The sequence below is a fragment of the Leguminivora glycinivorella genome, chromosome 14, assembly GCF_023078275.1.
Source record: "Leguminivora glycinivorella isolate SPB_JAAS2020 chromosome 14, LegGlyc_1.1, whole genome shotgun sequence".
Lineage (NCBI taxonomy): Eukaryota > Metazoa > Arthropoda > Insecta > Lepidoptera > Tortricidae > Leguminivora > Leguminivora glycinivorella.
In genome coordinates this window covers 6,716,647-6,739,825 of record NC_062984.1, presented here as the reverse complement: position 1 = coordinate 6,739,825, position 23,179 = coordinate 6,716,647, and the positions used below count along the sequence as shown (strand labels likewise).

At 36.1% G+C, this 23,179-nt stretch overlaps 2 protein-coding genes across 3 annotated transcripts in view; one reads left to right on the top strand and one right to left on the bottom strand.

The window, feature by feature from the left end:
- The window catches only part of LOC125233159 (synaptogyrin), a 29,023-nt gene that overhangs the window by 2,953 nt on the left and 2,891 nt on the right, over positions 1-23,179 (top strand). The window contains exons 2-4 of the mRNA XM_048139047.1: positions 18,956-19,193; positions 22,067-22,203; positions 22,490-22,664. Of these exons, the coding sequence (XP_047995004.1) occupies positions 18,956-19,193; positions 22,067-22,203; positions 22,490-22,664 (550 nt within the window). The remainder of the gene's footprint in view (positions 1-18,955; positions 19,194-22,066; positions 22,204-22,489; positions 22,665-23,179) is intronic.
- LOC125233160 lies at positions 1,844-14,561 on the bottom strand. Of its 2 annotated transcripts, XR_007177831.1 has the most exons (4): positions 12,949-14,561; positions 5,971-6,105; positions 5,722-5,812; positions 1,844-1,942 (listed from the first exon to the last, which is right to left on the bottom strand). XR_007177831.1 is itself a non-coding variant. In XM_048139048.1 (2 exons), the coding sequence occupies exons 1-2, from the start codon at positions 13,228-13,230 to the stop codon at positions 1,916-1,918; spliced, it is 309 nt and encodes a 102-aa protein (XP_047995005.1). In that variant the 5' UTR covers positions 13,231-14,561; the 3' UTR covers positions 1,851-1,915. The 2 variants fall into 2 exon arrangements, 1 of the variants encoding a protein (XP_047995005.1); XM_048139048.1 differs by lacking the exons at positions 5,722-5,812; positions 5,971-6,105 and having other exon boundaries at positions 1,851-1,942.

Below are 23,179 nucleotides of genomic sequence, written 5' to 3'. Positions count from 1 at the left end.
ACTGGCAAATTAATTCTACAACACAAAATATTGTACCTATGGTAACACCACATTTGGAGATACTTTTGCATTCGATCGTAAATATAATAGAATATGCCCAATAAAACAACTGAACAAGCTTCGTTAAACTTTATTTGATGTCTTAAATGTTTGTGTCACAGAACACATTTGTACATTTATTTAGTCGCATACATCTGTATACTCCACAACTATTGTTACTATTGCTATTTACAACAGGGGAAGACAATTATATAACTCCGTATAGACAGATAGGAAGAAAACGGCCAAACTCAGAACTATAAAGAAAAAGGTACGGTGGCTTAGATGGCTTTACACCTTTGGGGGTGCTCGGCTAGATGGCGCCAATATTAGTATTTTACACTTTAACTCATATCAAGCTAAGAATATGGGTCAAATTTTCAAAACTGTGGTTCAAAAGTTTTAAGCCTGTGTCGAGAGATAGCAGTATAGGCACTGTGATTACACATTTTACTTTGACAGTAACTCTTCTTCAGCTAGTAGATATTCCGTGCCACGACCGCATTATTTACCGCATGTATGATTTGAAGAACCACTGCAATTATTACAAAGGGGGAACCTAAGGGCACAGTACAAGAAAGAGCTCTATCTACAGTATGGCCACACCCAGCAATAAACTCTGAACTAATGTAGATACTTACTACAATTTAAATACACGTGACTATCAAATTAAACAAATATCGTGACTATTATTTTGAAAAATCTTATCTCACACTGATACTTAATATTGAAACGCAGTGCCTCTACATGGACTTCATACATAGTTACTATATTCTTCTTTTCATTGACAGAAAAACAAAGTGATGCTCTCCAGCAACGTATTTAAATACAAAATGCAAATACTTTGGTTTTTTACCTATTTCAAATAAAAATACAAAATAGTTTTAGAAAAAGGTATTTGAAATACAAAATTCAAAATAGGTATCTTCAAAATACCTTTATTCAAATAAAATACTTTTTTGACATAAGGTAAAGCTTTTATTCTAAAGATGTGTTTAAAACACAGAATCACCAGAGAGCCCAGAAACCTGGCTCTATAGAATTAGCACGTTAAAAAGTGAAGCCAAAAATTGGCTGTCTCCATGTCTTTTACCTAATATTATAAAAATCTAATGAAAGAGTTATTAGGGGAAGGTTGCTATCATTGGACCACTTTGCTGCTCTATATATATAGTCGGTGGCAAAGTTCCTTTTACCTTCGTGCCTCGATACCCTCGCAACGCTCAAGATTCCACTTTTTGAACCACTTAAACAACTACTTTGCCCCCTTGTAAAACAAATAACTATTATTTTTTCAAACTCGGTAAACGTAACAGTCAAGACGCTAGCTTTTTTGAGAAATAAATCGTATTTAATCTAAAGAACCTTCCCTTAAAGTTAACGGAATTCAAAAAAGTAAGTAAGTAAACACTTTATTGTACAAGAAAAGAATACAACACATATAATTTAAAATAGAAACAGGGTGTATAGTTTGCTAACTGGACACCACCCGACAAGTCGGGGCAGAGGTAGACCAAAAAAAACGAGGCGAGATGACCTCGACGTATTTTGCTGCGGCTAGCCGAAGCAGGCGGCAAAACGTGATGGGTGGCGGAAGAAAAGAGAGGCCTTTGCAGTGGGTCACAAATATAGGCTAGGAAAAAAAATTGTTTGCTCTTGCCTGGGGGTTTTTATCTAGCACGAAGTCGAAACTCCAAAACCATGCAGAGTGCGTTTTTTAAAAATGTAAAAAAAGTACCTACAATTTTTTTTTCATGAATATGTACACTACTGTACTGTAAACACCACAATCAGAAAAGGTATCCGGGGTGGCACATGAGGAGCCCACGACGGTCCTGGTCAGTTCCATGTCGCTAACAGGTCCGGGTTCTCCATTTTAGTAGTAGCAAGGTGCTCCGCATTCCTGTAATAATGGTGATATAGTCAATGAACATTAATTAACAGTTATTTGTTATGCTAGGGGGCAAAGTTGTATTTTAACGCCGAGTGTGGAATTGAAAAATGAGCAAATGAAAGGATTCTATAGTTGAACCACGAGCGAAGTGAGTGGTTCGAAATAGAACTCTAAACTTGCGTGTTTTAAAACACGAGAAGTAAAATACATTTGCACCCGAGTGTAACACAAAACTTTTCCCCTCACTATAGCGAGGAAACTACAACGCAAAAAATGCGTTTATCACTGCTTCCAGTAGTTCCACAGGTGGTAAATCATCTTTATTACTAGATTCACCTACATTTATCAATTTTAAAGCAGTTAATTTGACTTTATTCAAGGTCAAATTACTTTACCCACTAGTGGATAAAATGCGTTTTTACCCGCTGGTATTAAAGGACAAAACACGTGTTTCCGAGCTAGTGAGGGGAAAATGTTTTTTCATCGCACTCTATTGCTATTTTGCACTTAATACATGCCAAGTTGCGTTTTCGCTTTCTCCCAGACCGGACTGTAGCTCCGGTTAAAAAGCCGTAATATAAGTAGTTCTCGAGATATTAAGTTATGTGACAGACGGACGGACACACAAGACGGACGGAACGGCACCATAAAGGTTCCTTTTGTACCTTTTTGGTACGGAACCCTAAAAAACCGCCGCTTTTGGAGTTCTGGTGAAAGGTACTTACGAATGTTGAATAGGCTACTTGCCTCCTAGTCAAATCAGCTTCCCTTTAAGAACTGTCAAAACGAATTTTAACGTTTTGCTAATATGAAATCGAATTGAGTGACGTCACGTTCAACTCATTTACTTTATATATTTCTACCTGACGAATTAAATAGAATTTGTATTTAAAAATAACTTCTATCCATGTTTTCCTTATATTTATCTGATGCTTTATTTCGTGCATGGTATTAAATAATTTATTTTAAGTACAGTCAAGTTCCATGTTGTGTAGAAATGTGTATTTTTTAAAACTGCTTTCAGTGTCTGGTTATTTGATGGAAATACAAATGAATACCTACATCAATAACGTATAGCTACCGTTAAGGTTTAAGGAGTTCCCTCAATTCGTCATGAATCCAATATCCGACTACCTATAAGAAATCGAGTTTGACAAAATTTGAGTTAAAAACTCAATATGCTTAGCAAACAAAGATCCTTTTGTGTCGTCTTTGAGAAGTTTCGTTCTGATCATCATAAGCAGTTCCACTGCACCAACCCCAAACTCAAGTAATTTTGGAGAAAATAGGCTGTGACAGACGGACAGACAGGCGCACGAGTGATCCTATGAGGGTTCCGTTTTTCCTTTTTGAGGTACGGAATCCTAAAACCAAAGTCATAATAAGTGTTTCGTTCAAATTTGAGTAGTTCCGTTCTGATTGTCATCAGCAGTTCCACTGCACTAAATGTCACTGTTCGGTACGGTCGACTACAAAGAGATGTATCCATTTCTCACCTTATTACGATGCAAGAAGCTGAAAAAGTGTATACATCTCTTTGTAGTCGACCGTACGTAAACGCATGCTGTTCTTATAATAACACAAAAACCAATATATGTATACCTGAATAAATTAAAGTTATGGTCTTTGGGAGCCTGGGGTCTGCTTTGACAATCAGTCCCAAGATTTGGCGTAGGCACTAGTTTAACGAAAGCGACTTCCATCTGACCTTCCAACCCGATGGGTAATTAGGGCTTTATTAGGATTACCCGGTTTCCTCACGATGCTGTCCTTCAGCGAAAAGCTACTGGCAAATATCAAATGACATTTCGCACATAAATTCCAAAAACCTCATTAGTGCGATCCGGGGTTCGAACCCCGTTTCCTCACGATGCTGTCCTTCAGCGAAAAGCTACTGGCAAATATCAAATGACATTTCGCACATAAATTCCAAAAACCTCATTAGTGCGATCCGGGGTTCGAACCCGCGAGCTCTAACGCGACCACTGTTCTGAACGTAAATGCATACTGTTCTTATAATAATACTAAATTAAGTCACTATAAGTGTGTCGTCCAGATTTGAGGAGTTCCTTTATGACCATCATCAGCAGTTCCACTGCACCAAATGTAACTGTTATGAATGTACTTAAATTAAAGCTATTCTCATATAAATACCAAATTCATTGTAAGTGTGCCGTGCAGATTTGAGGAGTTCCATTCTGATCCATTTCCATCATCATCAGTTCCATTGCACTGAGTTCCACTGTTCTGAACATAAATGCATGCTGTTCTTATAAAAATACCAAAGTCACTATGAGTGTGCCTTTCAGACTTGAGGAGTTCCGTTCTGACCATCATCAGCAGTTCCACTGCACCAAATGTCACTGTTCCGTACGTATATGCATGCTGTTCTTATAAAAACACAAAAATCACCACATGTATGCCTTCAAGATTCGAGGAGTTGCCTTGATTTCTCCAGGATCCCATCATCAGAACTGGGTTTTGATAAAAATAGGACTAATCTCAAATCTGTATACATATATACATTCAATCAAAAAAAAATGAAATCGGTCCTGTAACAACGGAGAAATCGACAACATAAAGAAACCGGTCAAGTGCGAGTCGGACTGGCCCACTGAGTAGTATCCGTACAAACTTACAAAAGTTAAAATAATCTCATGTATCTCATATATGTACCTATAACTTTAAAGATTTGACTATAATTACCTATAGGTATCGGTGAATTCGCTAACTAATTTGCGCGACCTGTTTAGTATGTTAGTTTTTCAGGGATAATTATTTCTTAATGTTAACTCATTTGCATAGTTTAATCTTAATTTAGAAGAGATTTTTTTTACATATAATCTCGTATTCATTTGTAGTTCGATCTATTCGATAAAATCCGCAAGGGTGGTTAAATTGAATTTTAAATCTGATTAGTTTTTAAAACCGAAATAAATTACACATATGAAAGAAAAAGTGACCAAGGCCTCCAGTGCCTGAGGCTGGAATCGAACCAACGTACCCTGCAATCGCGGCAGATGCCTATTTCCGTTCGGCCACCCAGGTCACAGATGCTGAGGTCGAAATTATCTCTCATATGAGTAATCTATACAAGGACTCGCAGCGCCCTCTGACCATCCCTAGAACCTTCCTTCCTTGACAGATTTGAGGCGGCGGTTAAAAATAGTTTTGATATGTACAATTTGAGCTTTTTCATACGATACCCCACTTGACGTAGTAGCTTGACATGATTTACAGTTTGCCATTAGAAGTTAAAAATGTTCATACCTGTTCCAAATTTCAAATCGATAGCAAAATTACCTAGTTCTCGAGATATTTAGAAATATGACAGACAGACAGACATACGGACAGAGTGGGACCATAAAGGTTCCTTTTGTACCTTTTTGGTACGGAACCCTAAAACCAAAAAAAATACAGACGAATTGAGAACCCCCTTCCTTGAGATTTGGAGCGGCGGTAAAGTTAAAGAAAAACATGAACCCTAATAATTATATAACCTCCTTTATTTTCGATAAAAAAAGTCTGTTAAAAAAGGGACATAACTCTTTTCAACTAATCAGTTCAGTATTTTTTTATGAATTCAAGCTTTTATTTTTATAAATTTAACCCTTAAATGCATGACCTTGACAAAGATTAATTCAAATTTGTATTTTGACATGCTGTCATTACAGTCAAAAATAGATGATGCATATATACATCGCTGTGCATTAAAGGGTTAAGTCGTTTTTCCTCTATTGTTGGCATTGTAGATACACAGATATTTTCAATTTTGTTAAACTTATTACCTGGCTCTCAGATTCTCCGCTCATTGTAGCTGCTTCTGTGAACGTCGGCGATTCTTGACGTTTGGGTTCCGACGCGCCTTCATCATTAAATCTGCAATAATAATGATCACGAATAAATCAGAAGTTTCCAACCATTGACGTGTGCAAAGGGCTTGGCACTTGGCAGTAATAGTTATTTGTTATACAAGGGGGCAAAGTTGTATTTGAACGTCGAATGTGGAATTGAAAAACTAGCAATTGAAAGGATACCTGCGTTTCACGATAAAATATCAAGAGCCAACACCATGACAGCTCCTCGAAACAATCACTAGTCCTTGTTCCAGGAAGCCCAGGAGATCCGAAAATTGGTCCTGAACAAATCGGCCTTGGTCCGATGAAGAATCACTGTAACATAAAAAATAAATTTACAAGTTAATTAGTGTTAATTTACAAGAGAAAATGCTTGAGTTGCTAAAAAATCCCTCAACTCTTCATGGATTCCAACATCAGAACAGCGCAGGTTTCGACATGTCACAAAAGAACGCCACCTCAATAAGTCAATACGTAGGCAACAGAACCCTAGGCGTTACGGGGCCCGAATTGAAGGGGCAAACTAAGAAAGAGGTAGCGCAATATCATTTTTAGGGTTCCGTACCAAAAAAGTAAAACAGGAACCCTTATGGTGCGACTCTGTCCGTCTGTCTGTCCGTCTGTCACATTCCTAAATATCTCGAGAACTACTAATGCTATCAACTTGAAATTTGGAATAGTTGTGAACATTGTGAACCTCTACAAATAGAACATATAATTTTTTTTAATTTATTAATTTTAATTGTAGAACATGGCCAAAATGAAAGGGGGGCAAACTGTAAATTTCAAGTTACTAGGTCAAGTGGGGTATCGTTAGAAAGAGCTCAAATTGAACGTAAATAAACTAATTTTTAAATAATTTTTGTTGTGGAAAAAAAAAAGAATTTTGAAGGAAAATGTAAAAAAAAATACCGTTCCCCCCCCCCCTTATCTCCGAAGTTTACCAACGAAAAATTATGAAAATTTTAGAAAACATTTGTTTTATGCTAAATATTACAGAAAAAATATAATCGTGTTTGTATCTTGAAAACCTTTTTTTTAATTCACAAAAAACTTTTCAGATTTTTACTTTTAATTTACCCACCTTTGCGGATGTATATAGTACTTCAAATTAATACGAGATGTTACGTAAATCAAATTCTTTCCAATAAAGTAAAAATTGTTTAAATCGGTTAACATTATAAAGAATAATCCCTGAAAAACCAACATACTAATATGAATAATTAATTGAAATACGGTTGTACTCACGTTATTATATCGCTATTGCTGCGACATGTTTCGGGCCAATTCGGAGGCCCCTCTTCAGTTCAGTAGTTTGCGGAGTCTAGCCGTCGCGTGAACTCCTATACGCCTGAAGAGGGGCCTCCGAATTGGCCCGAAACATGTCGCAGCAATAGCGATATAATAACGTGAGTACAACCGTATTTCAATTAATTATTTGAATATGTCTCACGGAAGTTTAACGTGTATACATACTAATATGGTCGCGCAAATTAGTTAGCGAATTCACCGAGAGATGGCGCTATACACAATAATGCTCATTAGTACCTATACTTTTGTCTTCTAGTCAAGTCGTTAGAGGTATGTGAAAACGTGAGATTATTTTAACTGGGGAGTTTGAAAGTTTGTACGGAACCCTCGGTGGGCGATTCCGACTCGCACTTGACCGGTTTTTTTAAATTTGTTTTAGAATAACGTCACTTTTATTCGAAAACTTTTTTACAAACCTATTTAAGTGTAGAGAAAAAAGTTTTGTACCGAACCGAACTTATCCAACGACTATAAGGTAACGGGCCCAATCATGGACAGTTTAAGATGAAATTTTGCCTATTTTCGATATTTCACTGAAACATGTAAAAATTCTACCGCTAAACGTGTTAAAACTTGAATGTCTTATCTGTCTTTTACATTTCCAGCGCATTGCAGAATAGATACTCCTATTGGTTTCTTCATAAATTAACAAATTAAAGCAAGGTGCTTTTTCTCCAATCATGGACGGCAGTTCTCCAGTAATGGATCCCCCATTATGAACGGTGAAATAAGTTTAAAAATTTACATTTAAAGCAAACTAATACTCAATGAGACAATTTTATATACTCCAAATAAAATTAGTTTGGGTTATTTTAACATAGGATTGTTTCTTGTAAATTTTGGTTTTTGTAAATTGTTCCTTGTCCACGGAACGGAGGTACGCAGTTTTCCGGGTCCAGTTATGGACACTCGCAAAATAACACAATTTCTTTATATCTTTGGAGTAACAAACTAGTATGTTTTATACCTTATCTCATGGTTAATACAGTAAGTAAAACTCATTCAAGTTTACACCGAGTATTATTTTTTTTATTAATTTATACACGAACTCTACTCTCTTAGCAACCTTATTTAATGAGAATTTTTACTAATATTTTTTTTCAGTAAACTGATTACTTTTATCTAGCCGCCAAATCCTTCAGAAATAACCGAATTAAATGAAACGTCAAAATTAAGCAGCTCTATTACTCTTGTTTATGGTACAATGCCGTCAATTTTTAGGAAATAATTTCAAATTATTATTTTTAAGGATTTGTCCATAATGGTATCACCGTCCATTATGGGGTATTTTACATTATACCAAGAACCATTTAATACAGGACCAGCAGAGTCCATACTAAATACCGTACCCCAGCTGGCAGCCGTCAATCTATGTCGTTAGATGTCACTAAGAGTGTCATTTGAATAAAAATGTCGTTATTTAACACGTTCACTGCGGAGCCGGATTTTGTGAACTCGCTCTCAGTGCGTTACAACCCATGAGAGTCCTGTATTGAGCTTTCTCTCTGTGCGGTACAAGTCAATTACAGCTTGTAAGGAGGGTTTCATATTTTACCTAAAATACCTTTACCAGATACACATTTATTAAATTTTATTGAAACAATATTTAGTCTAATAACTAATCTACACAATACTGTCTTCGCCGAAGTTGATGACTGTTCGTTTAGATTTTATAGACGAATTAATTAACAGGTCAAAATTGACTTGTGCCGCACAGCCAGAACGGGCACACCTGTGCCCGTCGTCGAAAAATGTCGATGATTTAGTAGTGATGAGGAAAATAAACGAACTAATATATCGATCCAATTCTTACTTTCTTTACCTTTAATGTAACCAGATTTTTATATACAACCAAAACTTTTAACTTTGCTCTTAACATTATTTAAAAAACGATTTTTAGAAATTTTAGTAAATATTTTGCATCAAGCAATTTGAACTTTTTACAATATATTTTTACGTAATAATATTTAGCAAAATTGTAAGCGTTTTGCGTATAAAAGCGTTATATTTCATTTAAAACAATCGAAACACATTTTTTCACCACAAAATAACGTGTCGATTGATAATATGGTAACAACACTAATGCATTTTGCACTTTGCTCCAGTGCTATACAAGGTCGTGCGTAACAGGTCATTAAAGGCCCTGTTCCGCACTGAATAACAAAAGTCTAAGACTGGTGCGAACAGGACATATGTGACCTGTTTATTAATTTATATGCTGTCAAATAGAGTGTAAAATGATAAATATAAACGTATACTTGACTATATAAAAATAATAAAATATAACAATGATATGGGCTTCGCACCAGGGTAAAGTTGCGCATTTCTGTCGCCGCACCAGGGAGAAGTCCAGAACAGGGTCAGAATGACCTGTTTCGCAGTGAACGTGTTAAAAAAAACCGGCCAAGAGCGTGTCGGGCCACGCTCAGTGTAGGGTTCCGTAGTTTTCTGTATTTTTCTCAAAAACTACTGAACCTATCAAGTTCAAAACAATTTTCCTAGAAAGTATTTAAGTATAAAGTTCTACTTTTGTCATTTTTTTCATATTTTTTAAACATATGGTTCAAAAGTTAGAGGGGGGGGACGCACATTTTTTTCCTTTAGGAGCGATTATTTACGAAAATATTAATATTATCAAAAAGCGATCTTAGTAAACCCTTATTCATTTTTTAATACCTATCCAACAATATATCACACGTTGGGGTTGGAATGAAAAAAAATATCAGCCCCCACTTTACATGTAGGGGGGGTACCCTAATAAAACATTTTTTTCCATTTTTTATTTTTGCACTTTGTTGGCGTGATTGATATACATATTGGTACCAAATTTCAGCTTTCTAGTGCTAACGGTTACTGAGATTATCCGCGGACGGACGGACGGACGGACGGACGGACGGACGGACGGACGGACAGACAGACATGGCGAAACTATAAGGGTTCCTAGTTGACTACGGAACCCTAAAAATACGCACGCGGTAGTTCAACGGCATTACAAATGATACAGTAAAAAGTATATAGATGACGCTAGGGGCCCGTGTCATGTTTCAGTCCCTGTTTACAACGCAAGCCATCGGCATCGTTCTTATTTTGAATTATGACAGTCATCCAAAAGAGTACCATACTGTCAAATTTTCTATCGCTTTCATTTTGAGCGTGACGTCAAGGATTAGTAATATTACTTTCAATGTATTTCAAATTTATATTTTAAAGCCCCATTTAGATGGTACGAGTTTCTCGCCCGTTTTGGTCGAGAAACTCGTATGACATTATCGTATGCGATTATCGCCTGGCGATTATCGTACGAAAACGTTTACATTCGTGCGAGAAATAAAAACTCGCATACGAGTATCGTATGCGATACTCGCCAGGCGATTATCGCCAGGCGAAATAGTTTAGACGAGGAGTTGAATTTTCGGGAGATAATTCCATAACATTTCTCGACTCGTCTAAACCGGTTCTCGTATGACATTTCTTCTCGAATGTGCGATTATCGCACGAATCGGGGCGAACCGATTTTCATGCGAGTTTTGCCTGTCAACTTGCGTGCTTAGTTGCTCATTAATTAATTATAAACGCATATATTATATGTTTTTTTATAATATTGGATATAATTTACTTTGGATTTTTTTGAATTTAAGTTGAATAATACCCAAAATAATATTTAAAAAATTCGACCATAGCGTTACCTAGCTAATAAAATCTTAGTTGCGATACTTGCGATTAGGTTTAGGATATAATTGAGCATAGAATATAGATAAGATTTATTTTAAATGATATCATTATACTCCATATGGGGTAAAATGCCAGTAAACATTAACTCTATAATGTTGATGATGATAACCCTAATTTACCTCTATTTTTGGTTTTAGCAGTTACTGAGAGTTAGCTATAAATATAAAAATACCATGATTTACATGATTTCTGTTTCTAGGAAAAGAGAATTCATTTCGACTGAGTAGCGCATAAACTCGTATACGATTCTCGCATACGTGTTTTGTTTACACGGAGACATACAAACATCAAAGGCGAGGCGATTATCGCCTCCTCCCGTGCGATATCGTACGCATAGTTTACATGATGCGATATTTTTTCTCGTACTTCGATAATCGTACGTTCGAGGCGAGAAACTCGTACCATCTAAATGGGGCTATGAGGCCATTTCGAATAGTGTTTATGATTATGATAGATATCATGTTGACAATCAATCTCCGTCTCGCTCGCACCAATCCTATATTTGTACGAGTGCGACCGAAACGAGTTGAGTATTATTTAAAGATTTTTGAATGTGCAAAATCCATGAAGAATAGAAATAAAGGAGCAACCTCTTTATCTTTAAGTATCAGAAGTGCACATATAAAAGAAAAGATAGGTGGCGCTGCAATCGCAGGTGCATAAGGGTTTGACAATCTCTTTGCCTTCTCGGTAGTGAGTGACCCCGCCTACGGAGCAAGGGGTCCCGGGTTCAAATCCTGGTGAGACCTTTATTATTTTTTTCTACTAATATTTTTCTTATTATTATTATTATTCAGAGCCCACTGTGTCCCACTGCTGGGCAAAGGCCTCCCCCCTCTTTTTCCAATCTTCTCTGTCTAGTGCAATCTTGTCTGTCTGTGTAATATTTTTCTTGAATTATTTTATTTTTTTAATGTCCAAAAATATTTTTTTGTTTTGTTACAACTTTTTTAAATTTCATTTGCAAGACTTACAACATTACTGAAGAATCCTAAGATGGGGCAAACAATGTAAAAGGGCTTAAGTTAACATTTGTATGAATAAAACAATAAATAAACACGAATAAAATACACAAAAAGAAAATAAATGTATAAAAAAAAAAAAAACAGAAAGATCGCTGTCAGAATTGAACCCGAGAACATCTGCGTACGAAGCCAGCGCACTACCACGGGACTACGTCTTGACTTGCTCAGTCTGACGAAATTAGCCTAGAGAAAAGAACGTCTAATGTCATCTCACATCGCTGATCATTGAGCGAGACATGCGCTCCAAGCTTTTCCTAGAAAGTCCTTATAAAGTTCTACTTTTGTGATTTTTTTCATATTTTTTAAACTTATGGTTCAAAAGTTAGAGGGGACGCACATTTTTTTCCTTTAGGAGCGATTATTTCCGAAAATATTAACATTATCAAAAAATGATCTTAGTAAACCCTTATTCATTTTTAAATACCTGCCCAACAATATATCACACGTTAGGGTTGGAATGAAAAAAAATATCAAACCCCACTTTACATGTAGGGGGGCAAACTAATAAAATATTTTTTTCCAATTTTTATTTTTGCACTTTGCTGGCGTGATTGATATACATATTGGTACCAAATTTCAGCTTTCTAGTGCTAACGGTTACTAAGATTATCCGCGGACGGACGGACGGACGGACAGAAAGACATGGCGAAACTATAAGGGTTCCTAGTTGACTACGGAACCCTAAAAATAAGTAAAAATATAGGTGAAATTATGTTTTTTTCAACTCCCGGGTTGCAAAACAATGCCATCTAGTTTTGAACCAAAAATTGAGCTTTTTTCAGGGGTACGCTTTTTTGTATGGGCTATGTCAGTCCAGTATTAAATGGTTCTTGATTATACTAATATAATATAGCAATACCCATGACGAATTTGTGTCAAATGTCAGATTCCAAATTGAACATTAATTTTGAAATCAGCAGCCCCGAAACCTAATTTACGACACTCCCATGACGACACAAAAGTTAGGAAAAAATGGGTTCTGTAATGAAATTAATGATAATTATACTAATGGTTAAGATGTGAACTTAAAATATAGCTTTTTTGGCTCACCTTAACTATAAACTGAAATAGACCTACCATAACTACTTACATAATTTGCTAACTGCCGGACAAGCGCTTGACGAGCAGCGCGACCCAGCTGCAGCTCTTTGTTTAGCCAACACCTGTCAGGAGCCATTGCCAAATAAATATCAGCATTCTGCTGACGGGCGTCAAACTCCGCCGCTAATCTCTGCTCCTGCTGCTGCTCCTGTTCTTCGTGTCGGTTCAGCGGAGGCAGTTCACAATTCGCTTTGTTAGCTATATTGTCAAGCACACAACACGTTTTAACGATCTTAGCTGCCGCTGCTGGCTTGTAGTGCAGTTTCTCCATTGACGACAAACACTACCAACTGATTTTTAGTCGCCCAAAACACCGCTCTATACAGTTGCGGGCTCGAACTTGTAAAGCGGTATAACGAGCTTCTGGAGATCCTACAGGTGCATCCAAAAGTCAGTGCATCCATCAGTAGTGTTTGCCTCTGTGGGTAAGCTGAATCACCTGAAAGAATATAAAAATGTATGGCTGTGATATATTGAAATATACAATTATGCTACGAGTGTTTTGTCTAACAGTTCTTACTTAGAGTGATATTTAAATTGACTAAACAATAAATCACACGTGCACGGAAGAAGATATTACACAGAAGATACTATATTTCTTTTAGACATTTGTCAAATTTATGTCACGTTAGCTTTTTTTTAAATATAAAATTATCATATCTACGTTTTCATGATGGGTCTACACCGACGCAAATGCACGTCATTCTTGTTTATTTTAATAATGCCAACGCCATCTTGCGACGAGTAGAGGAACCAAGTTGTGCCGAAAAAAACTTGCAATTTACTCTTTGGTACGACAAAATCCCCGTCTAAGTGTCATAAACCAAACATGGCGGCCATACCCATCGACAAAAAAGTCTATATACTGTGCCATTCAGGAGAACGCATGCCTTGGTTCGTATTGTCAGGCCATGAGAGATTAAATTCGTGTAAAATTACGCAATTCATATCTTTGTAATGATATGATGATTCGAATTGCAATCTCATTCTGTCACTTTGACACAAGAGTAAAATCAAAGTAGAATCAATACTAGAGTCGTGACACGTTAGCAAAATGCAGACCAAAAGTGTGTACCAAAAGTATTGCCAGTATTACAAGTTTGACCCAAAAAAGGGAATTTAATCGTTTGCCGTGCTTAGGATTTCTACAAATAGGTGTTATTTGTGAATATTTTATCTTTTTGTTAGAAAGGCTCGGACGTATCGCGAAGTTTTGAGTCAAAGAGATTAATCAACTAACATATTTTTAAGCAATATTTTTTTTAAATATTTTTTGGTGTAGCTGGCACGACGACGACCGTCTATTAGCAAAAAAACATTTTACTTCAAGTAACAGTGAAAATGGAGATACGAGGTGATAAAAATGTCATATGTTATTTATTTCAAAGATAGAAGTCCGTTCTTTTAAAATACTCAAAACTTAAAAAATACTCCATCAAAAATAAATGTTACAAAAATTTTATCCGGTACATTGCCTGAGCTCTAGTCCCAACCTAGTACCAATCCAGATGACAGCTGCACGTATTCGACAACCCGTGATCCAATCCACTATCATTTGAGAGTCAACGTGAAACGTCAAATTCGCCATGCCGAATTGAGCCCCAGAAAGGATACACCTATTAGTTTCTTGATACTTAACAAATTAAAACTAGGTGTTTTTTCTCCAATTATGGACGGCAGTTCTCCAGTAATGGATCCCCCATTATGGACAGTGAAATTAGTTTAAAATTTTACTTTTAAAGCCAACTGATACTAAATGAGTCAATTTTATATACCATAAATACAATTAGTTTGAGTTATTTTAACATAGGATTGTTTCTTGTAAATTGTGGTTTTGTAAATTGTTCCTTGTCCATCATAGGAGGTAGGCAGTTTTTCGGTTCCAGTAATGGACACTCGCAAAATAACGCCATTTTTTTATATCTTTGGAGCAACAAACTAGTATGTTTTATACCTTATCTCATGCTTAATGCAGTAAGTAAAACGCATTCAAGTTTACACCGAGTATTATTTTTTTATTATTTTATACATGAACTCAACTCTCTTAGCAACATTACTAAGAATTCGTCTTGATATTTTTTTCAGTAAACTGATGAATTTTATCTTGTCGCCATATCCTTCAGAAATAACCGAATGAATTGAAACTTCAAAATGAAACAGCTCTACAACTCTAGTTTATAGTACATAGCCGTCAGTTTTTAGAAACTAATTTTAGATACTTATTTTTAAGGTTTTGTGTTTTTTTGTCCATAATGGCATCACCGTCCATTATGGGGTATTTCACCTTAAGTTTAAAAAATTTGAAAAAAATCTCAAAAGTAGAACTTTATAAAGACTTTCTAGGAAAATTGTTTTGAACTTGATCTTAGGTTCAATAGTTTTTGAGAAAAATACGGGAAAACTACGGAACCCTACACTGAGCGTGGCCCGACACGCTCTTGGCCGGTTTACCTATATATTTAGATTTGAGGAATTTATCTCATTTACCCTACCAGTAGGTACCAGTAGTGTAACTCCATTTGACTCATGAATCGTGCAACAAACAAAGGCCAAATACATAAACATTTATCAATATTTATTTTAAACGGTAGGTAAGGTTGTGATAAAAAAATATAAAAACAAAAACAACACAGCAGATTATGACTTTCTGTGGCGTGGCACCTATAGTAATTTTCAGCTGGGATAAGTTTTGCGACACTTGAAAAAATTACGCGATAGATACCTATCTACGCTCTCAAAATATTTTGAAATCTTAACCTACTATAATCACTATAATCAGTTAGGTACCTCAAATTAGGCAAGCTATTCAAAATTAAGTTCTATATTAAGTACTGATAACGCAAAAATGTCCTATTTAGTCTTATAATTACTAAAAATATCGAGTTTTAGGTGCAATTTTCTCAAATCAGGCAAGCCGATGATAATCGGGTTCTAATGACAATAGGTAGTGCATGTCGACAGTTTCCTAGTCATAAATTTAATATAGAAGACTATTGTAGAATGCACGGTACTCTAAGCGGCAATGATACTATTGTAAGTCACGTAATAGAATGACCCCTATTACACCATTTAACCTCAGGAATCAATGCAAGGATCGCAATTGATACTCCGTATCAAAGGCGTGATGAGTTCAAGTCTTCACTGCTCACTGGTAGTTTGCATATCATACACTTTTCGTAACATACTTAGGTAAAGCATAGTTAACATAGTATTGGCACGCGTTTAGCGACGAATAAAAAAAATATATTTAAAAATTTAAAAAAAACTGATAATCACATCTTATTTTTAATACGTTGATAACTCTATATTAGAAATTTGGTTGATCTAACTTTTTGCGTTTGTAAGTTATTGATGATGGACGTTGACCGGCGAAAATGCACTGTGAACAAATACGTGAAAAATCCCCTTGGTCTGGGTCAATGATTGCTAAATTGTTGAATTTCTAGAAAACTACTAGGCAATAATTATTGCCTAAATCATTATTTCATTAAAGGACAATTAAATAATAGTGGCAAAATAATTCAAAATATCCACTCCTTGCGGTCCACACGGAATCAACAGACAAAAAAGATGGATGAAAATCTTGTTCAGAGGATGATGAATACTATTTTCAGAAAAGTCCGTAATTTTGTGCATAAACATACTGAATGATTGAAATATATGTGACACGCAATAAATTAATAAACGATCTTTTATATTCTGCAATAAAAAATATTGTTTACTTTTTTCTTTTCATTTAAAAATTAAATTCCTCCCATCGCGTACCAATTCTAAATTAACTATGCTTTATATACTTATATAGTCTTCGTACGAACAGGGACTATGTATTTCTAAATCTACGCCAAAAAAGTGAGATAAGACGCAAAAATAAGATGGTACCTATGAGAGCCCCTACTCTATCATTTTCAGTGGCATCTACACAATCAAGTAATGTATAGTACAACACCAACACATGATAGAGAGAGACATGCAGAGAGACACATAACTACGTTTGTAAGGGTAGGTAGGTGTCTAAGTATAAATAATGACGACTGGTCTGGCGCAGTCGGTAGTGACCCTGCCTGCTGCGCCGCGGTCCCGGGTTCGAATCCCGGTAAGGGCATTTATTTGTGTGATGAGCACAGATATTTGTTCGAGAGTCATAGATGTTTTCTATATATATATAAGTATTTATATATTATATATATCGTTGTCTGAGTACCCACAACACAAGCCTTCTTGAGCTTACCGTGGGCCTCAGTCAATCTGTGTAAGAATGTCCTATAATATTTATTTATTTATTTATTTAAATAATAGATTATTTATTAGATATAGCTCCTAATGAAGCTAAAAGCATCAATGTAATTTAGGATCGTAGAGCGACTCTACGGCTCTACCTAAGTGTCCTGTATAAGCTTCCGTAGGTATAGATAAAGTCAGTGAGAGGGAGAAAAGGGGAGGCCTTAACCTAGAAACGAGGCACTCAGGTTACAAAGGTCTAGATTTATAAATCCGACCAACCGGTCTGGCTCAGTCGGTAGTAACCCTGCCTACTAAGCCTGGGTTCGATTCCCGGTAAGGGCATTTATTTGTGTGATGAGCACGATATTTGTTCCTGAGTCATGGATGTTTTCTATGTATATAAGTATGTATTTATCTATCTAAGTATGTATATCGTCGCTTAGCACTCATAGTACAAACTTTGCTTAGTTTGGGGCTAAGTTGATATGTGTAAGGTGTCCCCAATATTTATTTATTTATTTATAAATATTTATAGAATTTTATGCGGAAATAAAGGAAATTCTTTTGTAAAGTAAATTAATCTCGTATTGCCTTCGTCAAATCTTCATTTGACGCTATTCTATTCTAGGTTCTAGACGTTATTCATTTGATTGAATTAACTTTACCGTGCTAGTACCTACTATAATTACTGTGTCTGGTACCTATGGGGATTCCAGAAATACTGGAAAATACTAGTATAAATCGGATCGTAAAACCGGACGGCGGACGTCGTAAAGTAGTATTTGTCAGGACATTATTTTTAAAAAGCCGACCACCACAAACCTGATATTGGCGCCACACGCGATATACAGTACGATATCTACCTATATATTTTTAATAGCGGTTATATTAGTTACTTTAAACAGCAGTTTTTTTATACTTAATCGTGAATCGTAGATATCTATCGTCTATAGGAGTATATTCAAGAAACGAGCCTACTTCCATTTTAAATTCCGGCAACGCCAAACGATTCGTCTGCTCGTTTGCCCCCTATATCATAGAAAATCGCCTATCCAAATGTGAGTGTTATTCAACGTCGTATCAAAACCCATTCTTAACCATTACAAATTGTAAAGCCTGACCAGCAATATATGACTACAGCAATATACGTGCCATGTTGTGGAATTTCATCACAACTATTTTCTTAATAAATACTATACTGAACTGTCACCGCATAAATCAGAGTAACAGCATCCTCCTGACAATAATCATACTTATACTTATTTCTGGTCAAACATTTGAATCGAGCGTTTCGTGATTAATCCCACCAACAAGTCTGCAATGTATTAGTCCGTTGACTATTAAAGCAGACCCCTCGGAAATTACCCCTGACGCACATTTTCAGAAACCGCAGAATCATGCAGAAACATTAGGCTTATCTTTGTTACTCAGCGGAGTCAGGGGTTAGCAATCTTGAGCGGTTTTAAACTGTCTTAGTAGCAACTGCCCTTAATTTTTGCAGATTGGCTGCTCTTAGCACCTCGCACTCATCTTGTTGAATTTTGTTAATATTATTTATAAGGCTAAATACTTACAATAAATGTATTACTTTAACTAAATTTATTACTTCATCCATTAGTAACTTAATCTTACGTAAATAAATAAAAAATACGGAGACGCTGGTTCTTTCAAACGCGTGTAGACACTAGTTTTTACCAAACTTACTGCCGCGCCGTCAGACCTTCACATTTGAAAATAACATCAGAAATTTATTAATCTATTTTGTATGTCCACAGCTTTTCAGCGTGATCGTAATGGGCTGCATATCTGCCAAGGGCTGGTACATCAGCAAGAAAGACGGCAAAGAATACTGCGCCTACAACGATGACACCAACGCTTGCAACTATGGCGTCGGGATCTCTGTCATCGCTTTCATCGCGTCCATTGGCTTTATTGCTGGAGAGTATCTCTTTGAGCAGATGTCTTCGGTGAAGACTAGGAAGCATTACGTGCTGGCAGATATGGGTTTCTCTGGTAAGTTATACCATGTTTTTTTAAATATTATATATAATGGTAAAGAATACTGGGACTACAATGATGATACCAACGCTTAAAACTATGGCGTAGGGATCTCTGTCATCGCTTTCATCGATTCTATTGGATTCATCGTTGGAGCGTATCTCTTCGAGCAGGTGTCTTCAGTGAAGACTAGGAAGCATTGCGTACTGGCTGGCAGATATGGGTTTCTCTGGTAAGTTATTTTTTTTTTAAATCTTATGTGTGATGGTAAAGAATACTGCGCGTATAACGATGATACCAACGCTTGCAACTATGGCGTCGAGATGTCTGTCATCGCTTCCATTGGATTCATCGTTGAAGAGTAGGTATATGTTTGAGCAGATGTCTTCAGTGAAGACTAGGAAGCATTGCGTGCTGTCAGATATGGGTTTCTCTTTTATGTGACGTATGGCGATACACTTTTCTTCCTCAACGTGGAAACTGGGAAACTATTTGTCCTTAGGTTAGAGAATCTTTTTACAAAGACTAATCAGGTATTTGTACATGATTAAATATTTATGTAGGTATTTGAGGATTTCCTGATAGGTACACATATTCAGATCGTGGGTGAGTTTTGTGCCTACCTACATTATTATCACTAGCGTCGGTTTTACGTCTACCTATCTATATGTATTTATGTATATAATAATATATATGGAATGTATACCTAGTTGTATACTGGTGATGACAAACTAAATTGATTAATTTGATAACATTACTAACAGACTACATATTAATGTAGTAACTACATATTAGTGTTAGTAATGTTATCAAATTAATCACTTTAGTTTGTCATCACCAGTATACAACTAGGTATAGGTACATTCCATATACAGAGTGGGGCCTGTAACAAAGGCGAAGAATTGAACTCTAGGCTATTCTCCTTATACTGATCAACATTTGTTCGGCGACTTTTGAAAATAACATGTATTTTGATTTTTATCACCCTTGAAAGTTTTTTTCTAAGAGGTAATGTATTGCGAATTCTGTTAAGTCTAAAGTGTGACAGACAACGTCAATGACAACAATAATGGCGTACATTGAAGCTAATATTTATTTTGTATGAAAAATTAAAAATTTAAAGACTTCATAATTTTTAAAAGTCACTGAACAAATGTAGTATAAGGAGAATAGCCTACAGTTCAATTCTTCGCCTTTGTTACAGGCCCCACTCTGTATATTATTATATACATAAATACATATAGATAGGTAGACGTAAAACTGACGCTAGTGATAATAATGTAGGTAGGCACAAAACTCACCCACGATCTGAATATGTACCTTAAATAATAAAAACCGAATTACTCTAATGAGTAATTCGGTTTTTATTATTTAAGGTATAGTTTTTATGATTTACAAGTTTACGTCAAAATATTCATCGCAGTTTCAAGAAGAATTTTCAGGCTTTATTTTAACAGTTCATGCCACAGTAATAGGTACATTTCTCACAGGGCTCAAGACAAATTGAATTTTTGGCGTCAGCGCCCCCATTAAAGCCTTTTAGTGGATCGTAAAATCTTTTCTGCGGCTTAGATAACTTATACAACGTTTATTGAGCCTTTTTACTAAGGAAAACTCTTTATTTATCACAGTTAAAAAATATATATACAATAGTAAATTCATTATACGCGATTTAATTCGTTTCCATAGTTTTATTTCATGAGTAACTATCGCGGTAACCGAAGTGTATTATTCTATAAAGTTAATCTAATCAATGTAAATATATTCAATAAAAAATCTCCCAATTTATACTTAAGTATATCAATGCAAAGAATAGGTTGAGCATTGTTTAATATTTAAATTATTACAATATTATAAATTATTCCGACTAATCTGTAAAACGCTACACTATAGTTAAACTTGATTCACCGAGCAAACTAGACTATGTACAGTTAAAATTAACAATGACACTGAGTGCGTTTATTCAGGACAGTGTTGCAACTAGTATTTTTAGCTCACATGTGCGCTACGTCATAGTAAACATTACGTGGTAAACAGTTGACTTTGAACATCGGTCAAAAGAATTTTAGTAACATGAGGTAAGATGGGATAAGAGCAACACTGGGGTAAAGTGTAACTTGCCACCTTATCCCTGACCGTATACATTTTATAGTACACAAAGCATTGCATTGTGTAGAAATGATAAAATAGAAATCATTAAATTTGTAATATAATAGAATAAGAAAAACTGAAAATATTACATTAAAACTATGGCGGTTTTAATAAAAAAAAAGCATACCAAAACGAAAAGGTACCTTTGAATTGTATTATGAAGCTACTTCAGAATCTTCAAATATCAAAAACGACGTTAATAAGTCAAATCAATTTAGCACAGCCATTGCTTATAAATCGTTTCGAGCATGCCAAATTGATTCAATAAGTACGAGTGTGAGTATTACCAACCTAATAATACGAGCTCATGACATGACTCGAGAAATCAAATATACCTATATTGAATTAGATTTCATTATTGGGTACCTTCGCTTCACAGTTTACTTAATACTGAACGTCGGCACCGAAATGAAATGAAAGAGAACATAATACATATAAGAAATAGAATTAGAACCCTCTAAATATATTCATATTCAGAATTGAAAATAAAGTATTCGACGCAAGACTTGCAAATACTGAATTTCAATGCAGACGATTCTGCTTGTAATAAATTAATTATTCAACTCATTTAAGCATCCAAACATCACATTGTACAGTGATCTGCGATATTGCAAGAAAAATATGAATTAATTAATTTATAATTTTGCCATGAACTTTTGCAGCTCACTGTGCTGCACCTAATGATGTTGAAAATAAAATTTATGTTGAAAATAAAACCAACATTCTATTTCTTTCAGCTTTCTGGGCATTCCTGTACTTCGTTGGCTTCTGCTACCTGGCTAATGCATGGGGCAAGACCGACGACCCGCCAATCGGGACTGCCAACAACATGCAGGGTGCTATTGCCTTCTGCTTCTTCTCAATCTTTGCCTGGGTAATTCCGTTACTTATAATTCTTATAAAGTGGTGTATTGCCGACTACTGTCTTGCTTATTTGAAAAAATTGCCTGCATGTGTCGTAAAACTTGCATTTACATGTAAACACATACGCAGTAGGCTCTTACTGCGGGTGTGGACTCCTTTAATTTTCTCCCTATAATATATGATCGTATGGAATTTGTGAAAAGCCAACACAGGGGATTACTGATAAGCATCTTTAGTGAATATCCCGAGAATTACCAAGAAACCAATAAATTAAAAGTTCGTCTAAATCTCCACAGGTGGGCTGCGCATTCTTCGCGTTCCAGCGCTTCCGCCTCGGCGCGGACTCGGCCTTCGCGCCGGCGTACGAGGTGGAGGGCGCTGTGGGCAGCCCGGGCGGCTTCCCGGCCTACCCCGGCGCTCCCGACCCGCAGCCCGCCTACAGCGAGCCACCATTCTCGCAGCGAGACCAAGGTACTGTAGCTAACTGCATGCTAGATGGCACTGGATTATACAATATTCTAGCCTAGGTGTAGACTCTGCCTTCGTGCTGACGTACAAGACAGAGGGACCTGTGGGCAGCCCGGGCGGCTCCCCTGCCTACCCAGGGGCTCCGGATCCGCAGTCCGCCCATAAGCTTAAGTTTCATTCATTTCTATTCGCTTTGAAACACGCACACAAAACAGCTTAACTGTGGGATGAATGTGGCCTTTATCCGGTTTGTTTTTGTTACGTACCCTCAAGAAAAAAGCGTTTCTTTTCCATTCTCATCTTAAATTCTCGTAAATGGCATGATCTATACATAAATAGACACCTTCCTAGTTCTAGAATGTTGTACAAAAAATAACTACTTACTATGCTGGTGCTTAGACTTGTAAGTCGCAACTTTGACTTATTGGTTTTTCTCTGGGGAATTTGAGTCTCCAGTCTCTCCAGCGCTGTTCGAAATTATGTTACTTACATTAATATTTCTAATTTCTACTTTCCAG